General features: G+C 44.3%; 1 protein-coding gene across 2 annotated transcripts; it reads left to right on the top strand.

Annotated features, from left to right (window-relative positions):
* The first annotated feature begins 788 nt into the window (after positions 1-788).
* DUSP26 (dual specificity phosphatase 26) lies at positions 789-12,230 on the top strand. Of its 2 annotated transcripts, XM_081333615.1 has the most exons (5): positions 789-1,049; positions 2,629-2,661; positions 7,992-8,274; positions 9,295-9,509; positions 11,616-12,230. In XM_081333615.1, the coding sequence occupies exons 3-5, from the start codon at positions 8,105-8,107 to the stop codon at positions 11,813-11,815; spliced, it is 585 nt and encodes a 194-aa protein (XP_081189741.1). In that variant the 5' UTR covers positions 789-1,049; positions 2,629-2,661; positions 7,992-8,104; the 3' UTR covers positions 11,816-12,230. The 2 variants fall into 2 exon arrangements, with proteins under 2 accessions (XP_081189741.1, XP_081189740.1); XM_081333614.1 differs by lacking the exon at positions 2,629-2,661.
* The last annotated feature ends 1,390 nt before the right edge of the window (positions 12,231-13,620 follow it).

The raw sequence follows: 13,620 nt of genomic DNA, 5'->3' as shown, positions 1-13,620 counted from the left end.
ACAACAGCTGACTTTTTAATTGCACATTTTTCCATCAATTTTCAGTTTCTAGAGCGGTTTGTACCGGTATTAACTGATCTGAAAAAGATCCATATGGACAATTCTCTCTACTTTATCTTTCTGTGAAAGAGTTGAATGCCAGAGAGGCTGCCCAACCTTAAAGAGATAGTTATACAATGGAAGACATGCATTCTTCACCTTATACTGAAGGCTACTGGAAGATCCCTGCATTCAGCCATGTTAATTTCACCAAAATACTGTATTCTTCCCCTTTGCAAACATTAAAAAAAACCCTTTAAAATTAAAATAATTTTATGTACATCAGATTGAGAGTAAAAGGTGGAGAAGAACAGAAAGAAAATTCTCATTCCAGATTGTTTGGAAATCTGTGACACTCTACCACCCTTATTTTTTCTCTATTTTTTCTGAGTCCTGTTATGTTAACCAAAATAGGTATTCCCTACTTGACTTCAAACCTGACCTAGCAACCAAGACCTGCCTAGCTTGAATTTTCCCTTTTGGGGTGGCGTTCAAGTGCCCATTCCCTGTCAGACAATGGGCCCACCGTCATTTGTATACTTGCACATACACTTCCCAGGAATGCTTTGCAAAGGGCATTTCTCCTGTTAAGCCAGCATGAGCAACTCCACACGCTTGGAAAAACACAGTGGGTGGGAGGGTAGCTGTGCTTCTCCCGTGTGGTGTGTGCTTCCACGTGTCTCTCAGTCAAAGCAACTCCCTCTGCCTCCCTCCGTCTCTCTCTCTCCCTCCCTCTCCTTGTCTCTCTCTCTCTCTCTCTCTCTCTCTGTGTGTGTGTGTGTGTGTCTTTCCCTCTCTCCCATCCATTGTTGGATAGGAAACAAATGTGTCCCTGGACATGCCAGGGCTTAAAATAGATGTGAAGACTGCAGCCCTTTTTCCTCCTTGCAGCCACAGCGTCGGGAGCAGCAGCAACAGCAGGAACAGCAGAACGGAGAAGAGGAGAAATGGCTGGCTAGATCTGCCAGCTGCCTGAGGAAAGGAAAACAACAATCACAGCTTTGACAAAGGTAAGGGAACTGGGCTGTCTCCCGCCCGCCTCGTGCTCTGCTTTTCTCTCTTTGTTGACTGCCAAGCATGCAGAATTGATCACTCCCTTCCTCCCCGGGGCCAAAGAAGTCTATGTCTGAAGCTCTTGCGTCTGAGAAGCTTGCTGTGTAGGGCATGTTTTCATCAGACTGGGGCTGAACATCAGGGTTTGGTTGTGATGGAAGGTCAAGGATGGCGAGGGAGAGGGACAAAGATCTGGGTGGTGCTCCAGCAACTGGGATCTCGGTCCTCCCTTTAAGCGTCTTCATTCAGGGACGGGATTCAGATCATTTCGACAGATATCCGGATGGGACTTTTGTAGGTCGCTTCAGCCTCCTCTTCTCTCTAAGGCATGAAGGACTGAATTCATTCCTAAGCATCTCAGCCTTCACAGTCCTCAGTGACTTTCCTTTCCCCTTAATAATGCCTGTTGGAGCATGAAGGGCCCTTAGATATTTGAAGTGTTCATTGGGCCAGGAGACAGAGACCATTGCAGGAGGAGCAAAGGGCTGACAGAAGGGTGGAGAAGGTGAAGACCTCTGACCTCATCCATAGGTTGAATTGGACACTGAAGACAAGATGCCCCTGATCCAAACTGTACCTAGTTATTCTGCCTATGTAAAATGAAGCTACGAATGGTCTCCCATGACACCGTGATTGTAAAGCTAGATCAGATAATCCCTGCATCAGTTGCTAGGCTTGCAAAAGAACCTTGTGTAATGCACAGGGTGGAAAGATGGCTTCTTCGCTTCCACACATGAGGCTGTAGGAGTAGGAAGTGAGGCAAACTGAACAACGAGGAAGAACAAGTGAGTTGTTGTTGTTGTTTTTCCCTCTGCTAATGATCCGTGGGTATTGTTAAGAGAGAAACGCATGGCACGTACAACACTGTGGAGCAGAAGAAAAGGTGGAGCTGAACACACACAGCCAAAAGCCTGGCCCTCAGCCTGTTGCAATGGTCACCGGTTGGAAACGTACTTTTAAATAATGAATAAACAAATACACAAACTAGAGTTGCTGCAAAAGATGCCATTCAAAAGACACGTTATGATTTGGGAGCTGAATGCTGATGCGGAAAAATTGTTGCTTTAAAAGCAAACGCTTAACCTTTATTAAGAATTCACTAGCAAGTTTCTGCACAGCTGTGCCAGTTTTGGCTCTCATTTGTCCATGTAGAGAGAACAGCATAGACCAGGGGTAGGCAACCTCGGCTCTTTTATGACTCATGGACTTCAAAAGAGCCAAGGTTGCCTACCCCTGGCATAGACCATTTCAGTACCCAAGGATGTTTGATAAATTAGAACAAAGAGGTATGTGTGAAACTTTATACAACTGTGTTTGTAGAAGGATGATAAAGTGGGTTAGAATATTCCCAAATGCTAAAGATTCGTGTCTGTCTGGTAGATCTGACACAGTTGGCGTGGTATAGTTCTCATCATTAAAACTGTGCCATCTGAAGACACCTAGCTGGCAAGAAGCCATCTTGGCTATGGCATCTGCCCTCTGGAATACCACCTGCCAGAGGTTTGAATTGTTCTGACCCTGTTGTACTTTCAACAGACTTGAAGACCTTCCTTTTTCTCCAGGCCCTTGGTAAGGAAGTTTGGGCTGCTATGGAAATTTTGTTAGCTTCTTTAGTGCATGGATTTCTGGGTTATTGCCTTCTTTTCTTTGTATCATATTAGATTGTTTTTCTCTTATACACTACCCAGTGTCATTGTGAGTTGGGCAGCCTATAGATTTCATTTATAAATAAACACACACCAACATCTCCATATGCTCTCCATTACTAAAAAAAAGTGGCTTATACTCGCCAGTTCCATTAACGTGATTTTTGGCTGATGGAGAGGACTGAGAAATGGATCGTTGAACGTCTTCCAAGCACAGCAAAGAGATTGCTGGCAACAGCGGAGAAATGCTAGCAATTGAGGAACTAGATCAGACATGTCAAACAAAAGGCCCGGGGGCTGGATCCGGTCCGCGAAGTGGTTTCATGTGGCCTGCGAAGCCATCCTGGAAACAGTGAGGGAACGGCCCCCTCTGCCTTGGCCCTGGCCCAGAGACCCTCCTTCTGCCAGAGACCCTCAGATCTGTCCCACTCCTGCCCAGGCCCCCATAGGCACCCTTGATGCGAACGATGTAGAGCTGGCCACGCCCACCCAGTAGGCCATACGCACTTTAGCCACACCCACCCAGTAGGCCACGCCCACCCTGGCCATACCCACCCGGTCCCCTGAGGGCAACCGCAATGCTGATGCAGCCCTCAATGAAATTGAGTTTGACACCCCTGAACTAGAGAAAGGATTACACATATCCACAGTAACAACGGTAGTCTTTGGCAGATTTATGATGATGCAATTATTAGGAACAATTTCTAAAATGAGGACGGTCAAGAGTTCTTTAAGCTTGTGGATCTACAGAGGTTGGATGCAGTCATTCAACAGGGAGAAAACAAGAATGCCACACATTCCAGAGTTATCTGTCTCCTGTATGACTTCACACATTCTCCGGAAACATTCTCAGATGAGTTCCCCAATAAGTTCTGAATGACCTCAGATGGTCCCAGTGGAACTCTGTTCCGTCATTCAGAAGTTGATTGTGCAAAAAAAGGCGTTTGATGTACTCTATCACAACCGATGTTTGGTCCAACTCGTCAAGGGTAGATAATTTGGCCCTCTTAAAGTTTTGAGTATGACTCGTCAGAAGACCTATAAAAGCTACCTCTGAACTTTTAATCATTAGGAGATGAAAATAAATTAAATCACATGAGAGGGCTACATTTATTTATTTTTTCCTTCTGACATCTTTGACCTGACCTTCAGCATTTTTTTTTCCTCTGAGCCTACCGTGTCTTTACTTTAAATCAGACTGCACTTCCCTGGCCTGGTTCTGATCCAATAACCAGATTCAGTAAATATTCAAGAGTGTTTCTTCGTGAACTCAAGTGCATTTTTCCTTAACACTACTACGCCATTCTCTATTAAGTGAAAATGCCAGGAGCTGAGTCTCTAAACTTGCACTTCTCCTGCCATTTCTGACCAAATAGAGCAAGCCAGGTTCCAGAGAAGTCTCCCCTTCCTGGAATACAAAGGGTTTCTTCAAAATCTTCTCCAGGTCCTACCAGGAAAAAATCAACATTATTACAAGACATAGAGCTTACATCAGAAGGAGAACATGATGTCTTCTCCTCCTTAAGGTAAAGGTAAAGGTTCCCCCGCACATGCCTGCTAGTCGTTTCCAACTTTAGGGGCCGGTGCTCATCTCCCTTTCAAAGCCGAAGAGCCAGTGCTTGTCCGAGGACGTCTCCGTGGTCATGTGGCCGGCATGACTAGACGCCAAAGGCGCACGGAACGCTGTTACCTTCCCACCGGAGTGGTCCCTATTTTTCTACTTGCATTTTTTACGTGCCTTCGAACTGCTAGGTTGGCAGAAGCTGGGACGAGTAACAGGTGCTCACTCTGTTACGTGGCACTCGGGATTTGACCCGGCAAACTGCCGACCTTCTGATCGACAAGCTCAGCGTCCTAACCCACTGAGCCACCGCGTCTCCTCCTTAGCACTTAGATTTTCTCCTCCCTTGCTCTTAGCTCTCTGTCCAAAGTGTTAGCACCTGCCAAACCTTTTCATGTACATTCTGCCCTTGGCAGCCCTCATACTGGCATAACTGTGCCAGCAAAAACCTTGTTTTGAAGGAAAGCAACAGCTGAGCCCAGACGGATCCTGATTCATGCAACTTTGCCAGTTCGGGCATTGAGAGAAAAAGAGTCCACTCCCCACCTTCACGTCAATTTCATTAAAGCTGATGCAAAATATTAGAAAACTCATTGATAAGTCCCATGGGTGGCATTTAGAGCTCAGCTTGTCTATTTGCTTTAATGGAAGACCAGGCTCAATTTGTCTAAATTGGAGAGCAGCAACTCTGCGTGGAGTTAAAAGAAAAGAAGAAGTTGAGTAGATGGAAATAGACAGAGTGAAAAACAGTGATTCTGTAGGATTCAGCCAATAATATTTTGCTCTTTGATCAGCCTTCACTTTAGTAATATGAGAAGGGCGTCATTGGCAGGGGTGGGTTGGCCTAGGCCAGGGGTAGGCAACCTCGGCTCTTTTATGACTCATGGACTTCAACTCCCAGAATTCCTGAGCCAACATGGCTCAGCTTGGAAACCTCTCCCTTTCCCCTCAGCATAGCTGACTCAGGAATTCTGGGAGTTGAAGTCCATGAGTCATAAAAGAGCCGAGGTTGCCTACCCCTGGCCTAGGTTGTCAGTATATCTCATAGATCTTTTGAAGATCAGAACAGATCTGTTCCAATTCTCCTATTTGACGAAAGCATCCTGTTTTTCTGACTTCCTGTTTTTTATGTTCTCAGAGTGCCTCAATCATCTGTACGCTGGATGCATCTAATAGTAAGTGCAGGAGTTGGGATTTCTCCCAAGGGCATCAATACAGAGCATTTGGGCAGGGCTCAAGGCCAGGAGACAGTGCAACGTTTAATGTATCTGATGGACTTTTCTGCTTGCATAAGAGAAGTCCCTTTTCCTAGCCCAGTACATAAAGCACTGTTCTATACTACAGAATCCAAGACGCTTCTGGGAAAAAATCCAGTTGTGGTCACCACGATGTAAAAAAGATGTTGAGATTCTAGAAAGAGTACAGAGAAGAGCAACAAAGATGATTGGGGGACTGGAGGCTAAAACATATAAGGAACGGCTGCTGGAATTGGGTATGTCTAGTTTAATGAAGAGAAGGGTGAGGGGTGACATGATAGCAGTGTTCCAATATCTCAGGGGCTGCCCCAAAGAAGAGGGAGTCAAGCTATTCTCCAAAGCGCCTGAAGGCAGGACAAGAAGCAACGGATGGAAACTAATCAAGGAGAGAAGCAACCTAGAACTAAGGAGAAACTTCCTGACAGTTAGAACAATTAACCAGTGGAACAACCTGTCTCCAGAAGCTGTGAATGCTCCAACACTGGACATTTTTAAAAAGAGACTGGACAGCCATTTGTCTGAAATGATATAGGGTTTCCTGCCTGAGCAGGGGGTTGGACTAGATGACCTCCAAGGTCCCCTTCAACTCTATTATTAGTATTAGTATTAGTATAAAAAAATTGCTGAAAAATCAAACTAACTACAGGTAGTCCTTGACCTGGAACCATTCGTTTAACGATCATTCAAGATTATAATGGCACTGGAAAAAGTGACTTGTGACCAGTTCTCACACTTGTGACAATTGCAGCAACCCCGCAGTCACAGATCAGACTTTGCCAACCAGCATGTATTTACGATGGTTGCAGTATCCCAGCATTGTCATTTGCAGCCTTTCTAAGGAGTTTCTGACAAGCAAAGTCAGCTGGGGAAGCCAACCATGTGAGTCGCTTAACAACCATGTTTAGCAACAGAAAATTTGGGTTCAATTGTGGTCCTAAGTCCAGGACTTCTTGTATTCCAGCAAAAAAACAGCAAGCAAACTAACTGATTATTACTGTAGTTCAAGGTGCTGGTTCTTACTTATAAAACCCTTCCTAGTGTAGGACTAAGTTTTTTGCTGATCTTCAGTTATTTCTGCCTGTTCAGTAAGATCTGACCTGGGTGGCCTGCAGAGCCTCATCCCTTCATCAGGACTCAGGAATCATGTCTTCTCTGGCACTGCCCCCATCTTTTGGAACATCTACCTAAGATCTCCCTCCCTTGCCTGTCTTTCCAAACCAGTCAAAGACCCGGGTCATTCAGCACCGGCTGAGTAGTATGATTTCAGTGGGTGATGATTCCATTGGTTGAATGTTTTCCACTATTTTTCGTCCTTGGGTCTTCATCGTTTTTATTGTTTCTCCATCATATTATTTCTGTAAGGATTTAATTGTTATATGCTTTGCTCTAAGTCGAGCAATCGATAAATCCATTGATCCGTCAGTCATCGGAATGAAGTTTGATCTGCAAGCTCTTATTCTCCTAATAGAGGAATTGATGTAACTCAAGGACTGAATTTTCCATGGCTGCCAGCTTCACCCAAGAGAATTATGGTAGCATCTGCAAAACAATAGGAAAAGGCACACGAAGATGACTTTGTGTTCTAAATACATGCACTTGCAGCAATACTTTTCTCATATACACACAGCTTTCCCACAAGGAAGCAATGCCCATATAAGGAAATCATTGGTTGTGTTCCCATAATTTAAAATCGAGTGGCCGCAGTGACACAATATGCCAAGCTTGGTGAGCTGAAGACTGCTTAGTTTGTTTGCATGAGCCTGGGTGCTTCCTTAGATTCCGATTCATGATATTTTGCAAATGGGCTTATTCAGAAACCTCAGATAGTCTCGACATACCACAGTTCACTAAGTTAGAGGTCCCCAACCTTTTGGGCACCAGGGACCGGTTCCGTGGAGAGACGTTTTTCAGCAGACCGAAGCACATGTGGTTTTGTGTGCTGCCTGCATCCCAAGGATGGGGCTTTGCTTGTTTGTGTGGACTGGTTGCTGGCATGCTGCGGCCCAGTATTGGTCCATGGAACGGGGGTTGGGGACCCCTGCACTAAGTGACCAATCAAAGTTACAATGGCACAGAAAAACATTCACACTGGAGGTGACTGATTAATTAAAATCTAATCCCATGATTTTAATGATTTTATCAGCTTTGTTCTTTTATAATTGATGATTTTAATGGTTGTTGTTTTTTTAATGTTTTATATTGTACGCTGCCCAGAGTTGCTGGACACGAGATGGGTGCCAAACCAATTTCACAATAAATAAATAACAAATAAATACCCTGGGTGGTGGAAGAAGGAATCTTCTTAAAAGTGCCTTCTTTTAATTTTCTTTGCAGGATCGAGATCAACATTCAGACTGCAGCCAATACAGGAAGTGCCCAACCTCATGAGAACCTCATGAAAGGATGCTTTGGATAACGTTCTTCTTTCTTTTTCAGACTAGAAACCGACCGTGGGTGGTGGGCACAGCAGAAATACTGACCGGGCCCCAGCCCAGCGCCCTGAAACAGCCCGGGATGCAACAGGGGGCACAGCGGCACCCACGTCCTTCATGTCTCTGTTCTCCAGGAACACATCCAGACCTCCTGTCTGGAGGACTCATGATGACACAGTCCACCATCCCATCCTCAGTGTTTTTGAGCTGGAGAGACTCCTGTACACGGGGAAGACAGCCTGTAACCATGCGGATGAAGTTTGGCCAGGACTTTACCTGGGAGATCAGTACGTATTGATCCCAATATTGGAGGCAGGCCAATTCCGGGAGGTGGGGAAGAAGCAAAGAGGCAACATAGTGATGATCAGGGAAAGGATTCAGATGGGAAAAGGAAAGAAAGAACCCACAAGTAGTTCCCACTTTACAATCACAACTGAAACCAGAGTCTCATCTCTAAGTGATGAGGTCATTAAGTGAGTTACCGCATGACTGGATCTGATTTTACTGCCTTTTTTTGCTGCAGTCATTAAATGAGTCTGGCTTTCCTCATGACTTTGCCTCTACGAAGCTGGCAAAGAAGGTTGTAAATGATGATGGCATGACCCAGGATGCGGCAACCGTGATAAATACATGCTTAGTTGCCAAGCACCTGAATTTTGATCATATGATTATGGGGATGCTATGACTGTCGTATGGGGGAGGGCCAATCATAAGTCAGTGCTGTCATAACTTTGGTCAATAAACCAGTGTCAGTAAATCAAGACTGCCTGTCCTATATTGCCACAAATCCCTTCTTGAATATACTACGCAACATAATTTGTAAGCAGGATTCTATCATTACCGGTTCTACTATTAGTCACTGGGGCCCCAGGCACAGATTGGAGTGGGGGAAGGAAGACACTGATGGAGGAGGAAATTGTCACAAAAGTTGCTGGGTGCACAGGGGGAGAAGATACTCTCATAAGATTTGGGAGACGTTCAACAGGATAAAAACGTTATTGTGTAGCTCAGTCTGAAAGGCTCCTCCATCAAATGATAATCAGAAAGCAGCAAGAATCCAAGATCAGATGGGATATTTGCACCGTGGTCTCTGGGCTTTTGTGTCAACTGGTCTCAGGCATGAACCTGACCACAAAACTACCACTTTGCTAGGAATGGGCTTAGCAAAACTCCCACCACATATTCTTAGAACAGGACAGCTAAGTGCAGATTGGGAAAAAAAAATTGAGAAAGAATAGAAAGAAGCAGTGATTCTGAGAACAAGAGAATTTCTGAATGACCCCTACTTTATTGTTCCCTCCGTATAGAGATATAGCAGCAAACCGACGTGAGCTGGCCCGACTGAACATCACTCACATCCTCAATGCTTCTCACAGCAAGTGGCGGGGAGGCGCAGAATACTATGACGGTACCGGCATCTGCTACCTGGGCGTTGAAGCACACGATTCGCCCACCTTTGATATGAGCCCCTACTTTCAGCCTGCTGCAGATTTCATCCACAAAGCCCTGAGCAAGAGGGGAGGTGAGTCCAGAGAAAAGGGTGACTTGACCCACAACTAGAAGAGGTATACAGTATGTGCATGTTTCTCATTCCAACTGTACAACCCATTGATATTCCACTGCTGACATAATAGAGTCTCTCTCTAACACAATGTTGCTGAGATCCAGTTCATATTCTCAGGTTGTCCTACCTGTCTATCCAGCTTGAGTTTGGCCTATAACAGCTTCCCAAAATATATCAGTTCATATTTAGTAGATTTAATTTCTTCTCCTCTTTTGCTTTCTAGGTTGTTGGGTTTTTTCCCCAGCTAAATCAGAGCCATGGGGGGAGGGGGAGAGAAGTTCGAACAATGGAGTGCAAACTAATGTAGCAGAAGGAAGTAAAGACTCCTTGAAATCAAGCTGGACCTCTGACGATGAACATGTTTAGGCAAACTACTGGTAATCCTCAAGCAGAATGTACATTGCTAAGCAAGGTGGTTCTTAAACAAGTCGCATCTGATTTTACAACAATTTTGCCATGGTTGTTCAGAGAATCGTGGCAGTTGTTCACTGAAACATATGGTGGTTAAGCCAATCTGCCTTCCCCATCGACTTCGCTGGTCAGAAGCTGACTGGGAAGGTCACAAATGGTGATCACATGACCCGGGATACTGCAACCGTTGTAAATACATGTTGGTTGTCAAGCACCTAAATTTTGATCACATGACTGCTGCAATAATTGTAAGCATTAGGACCAATCATAAATGACCCCCATTGCTTTCAGTGGTGCTGCAATTTCAAACGGTTGTTAAATAAATGGTTGCGAGTCAAGGACTATCTGGGCCTGGGGATTTTCCATCTGTAGTTCTGGGTGGGGTTGCGCAGGAATCCTCTTAGAAACCTTAGCTCTTGCCTAAACAGCTATTAATAGTCTGTAACCAAGAAGGTTTTTGCTCAGCCCACAAGAACTGACAGTATGTGCATTTTCTGGATCCTCTGTCAAGGTTCCGACTGACAAACCCAAACAAACAAACACCTTCAAGACATTCTGATCTCTTAATGTGAAAATTTATTGAGTACATCACTTTGGCATTAATGAAAGCAAAACCAGCTCTGTCAAGACGCCTCCCAAACCCATATAGTAAAAGCATTGAATTCTCTCTCCTCCTTCTGGGTTAGGTCACGTTGCCCAATCATGTGGAAAAATATTGTTATGAGAAAGCCTCTCTAGGTCTGGCCAGACACCTGGTGTAACGTCCTTGAGACTTACAGTCTGGCTGGCTTTTTAATCTTTGAAATCTGCATTCCAAATCTCTCTCCTCCCCACAAGTTTGTTGGAAAGCTGAGAAGCTATATTTGTCACACCATAAAAACTGTGCTTCGAAACTTGACATCCTCTTTATAAAAAAGTGTCATCTGGCAGGATTCAGGAAGTGTACTATCTCTGTTTTGGTACCTGCCACCTGGAATGGCCTATCCCTCACCCACACCCTAAGATATGGGTAATTGAAATGTGTTGGTGTTCGGTAAGGCCTTGAAGAGTCAGTTTTGCCTCCCAGATATGAAGCCAGAATACTGGATGATCCCATCGTATGAAACTGAAAGATTGTAGTGTGGGATCGATAGTGGCATGTTGTGATTTGTGTCATTTTCATTTTGTTTGTTTCTGGTTTGCAATTCTACGCAAGCTGCCAAGAGTCACAGTTGGTGAATTTGGTGACCTTGTAAATGGATCAATTGATTAAATAAATGTCAGGGACAAAGAAGCAGGACTACACATTAAGTTCCAGTTAAGCTGATTTATTGCTCATACCTATACACAAGAACTTAGTCAACTAATGGTCAACACTAAACTGGTGCTGGATAAGAGTTAATGAAATTCAAGAAGGGTTGGACTAAGAATGTAAAGACTGCAGGCTGATTCCTCTCTTGACTTCATCCCCAGACTATCCCTCTCCTTCTCCTACAATAAATAAATAATTTTGAATTATGCTGGCAAGCTAATAAGATGTAGTGTAGTATCAGGTTCTTTGTCAGGACAGGTGATGAAAGTCTGAAATGAATTACTTCCCCTGAATCTCTGGGGCCAAGATTTCTTTGTGATGGTTGACACTGACATTTTCTTAAATTGACCTTCTTCCCATAGGGAGGATCCTTGTTCACTGCGCTGTGGGGGTAAGCAGATCAGCTACCCTGGTCCTTGCTTACCTCATGATTTACCACCGCTTGACTCTGGTGGAGGCCATAAAGACCGTCAAGGACCATCGAGGCATTATTCCCAACCGGGGTTTCCTGCGCCAGTTGACCATCCTGGACAACTCCCTCAGGCTGAAGAGGAGACCGTAAGCAGATGAACCGTTGGGAAACCATGATGGCGTAGTTTCTGTTGGTAAACATGAGGCATTACTAGCCTTATTTGGGCTCAGCTAGCCACAACCTTCCTGCCTCACAGAAGTTCAGCTCTAACCTTTCAAGATGTACCTCCAATATTCTCATTGGTTAGGTTCAGGAGTCAACTGGGAGATGAGCAAGTTCAGGTTTCTGAGAGGAAGAGATTTTCTTTCTCCCTCTCCCTGTTGGCTTTTGAAAGCCATTTTCCAAGACAACGTCCCAACCTCACACTGAGGAAGCTTTTAATGCTGAAATTCCCGTGGAGTGATCTGTCTTGTGACCCGTTTCCTCCTGTTTGTGTCTAGCTTTTGTTTTAAAAAGTGGCAAGCCTCCATGTATTTTAACGATCGGAATAAAGTTCTACAGAAGAGAAGGATGCTGAATGGTCTTTATTTTTCACGTCCAGGCTGAAAGAAGCTTTCTAGAAATTTCTACCAGCTGAATTAGAAAAAAAGAAAAGGTCCCCGTAATACCACCACTAAAAAAATTCAAAGGGAGAACTTGGTTTATGACATCTTCCCCTCGTATTTAATAGAAACAGAAAGGCTGCAGACCAGTGAACAGAATGCTATAAAATAGTCCTCAACTTATGACGTTAATAGCAGTGGCGGGATTCAGACGGTTCGCACCACTTCGGCAGAACCGGTAGCTAATTTTTTTGTTGCCCAGGCCCAGAATGGACGTCCGGAAGTAGCATCCATACAGAGAACCGGTTGTTCCCCTATTTGGATCCCACCACTGGTTAATAAGAGTCAAAATTTCCATTGCTAAGCAAGACAACTGTTAATTTTATAACTGTAAAAAAAAATTGCCAGAGTGGAGTGCTTAAATTAACCATTGCAGTTGTTAAGTGAACCTAATGTCCCCATTGACTTTGCTTGTCAGGTCGCGAAAGGAGATCACACAATCCTGGGACACTGCAAAGGTCATAAGTAATGAGTCAGTTGCCAAGGGTCTGAATTTTGATCAGGTGGCCACAGGGATGCTGCAACATTTTAAGTGTGAAAAAGAGTCCAAAGTCACTTTTTTTTCGGTGCCACTGTAACTTCAGTCACTAAACAAATGATGGAAGTCGAGGACTACCTATTGGTTAAAAAAAAAGCCTCCTTCAAGTCAAGCTTAACTCCTGATGTCTCTAGGGACACTTCCATTTTGTTTCTTGGGTAACATGGTGGAAATAGTTTGCCGTCGCTTTTTTTTTCTACCATAGTTTTGGAGTTGTCAATCTAATCTACGGTCCTGAAATTGTCACCCTTCTAAGTTCCAATCCAGGCGTGACCCTGCTTAGCTTTGGGGAATCTGTCAGGTACACAAAGAGGATATGTATTAAGTAAGTGGAAGGGCACTACAGTTCCCCACTGAGAATTTCAGTGATTTTTTTTTTCCCTTCTGAAAGCTAATGTCCTGGGGTTGAAGTCAGAAGGCAAAAGAACAACAGGTGTATCGTTCATTGAAGACAGATCACGGGGTGTCCGGTTTAAAAAAAAAAATAGTTTTTTTTGTCTGCATGCTGATTCTAAGCTTTCCCTATATTGGAGTCTTTCTGACTCCATTTAGCCTTAAAATAAACTGGAGGATGGATCAAAACCCATCAGCATCTCTGGTGCAATAGTTTAATGTGCATAAATGCCAGGCTTAAGAAAGAAGCAGCTTGTCATACTTCAGAATAAACGCCAAGGGGCGGTAGAACCTGGAGAATTAATAATAGCAGCTAGGCAGAGGAACAGGAATGGCAAAATACAATTCTATTTGGCCTCTAC

Source organism: Vipera berus (genome assembly GCF_964194415.1).
Source record: "Vipera berus genome assembly, chromosome: 8".
NCBI classification, from domain to species: domain Eukaryota; kingdom Metazoa; phylum Chordata; class Lepidosauria; order Squamata; family Viperidae; genus Vipera; species Vipera berus.
This window is presented reverse-complemented; position numbering and strand designations above follow the sequence as displayed.

Coding starts and splice junctions, on each gene's coding strand:
- DUSP26 (XM_081333614.1), top strand. CDS start 8,105: ATGTCTCTGTTCTCCAGGAACACATCCAGACCTCCTGTCTGGAGGACT. Junction 8,275..9,294: donor GGACTTTACCTGGGAGATCA/GTACGTATTGAT, acceptor CCCTCCGTATAG/AGATATAGCAGCAAACCGAC. Junction 9,510..11,615: donor AGCCCTGAGCAAGAGGGGAG/GTGAGTCCAGAG, acceptor TTCTTCCCATAG/GGAGGATCCTTGTTCACTGC.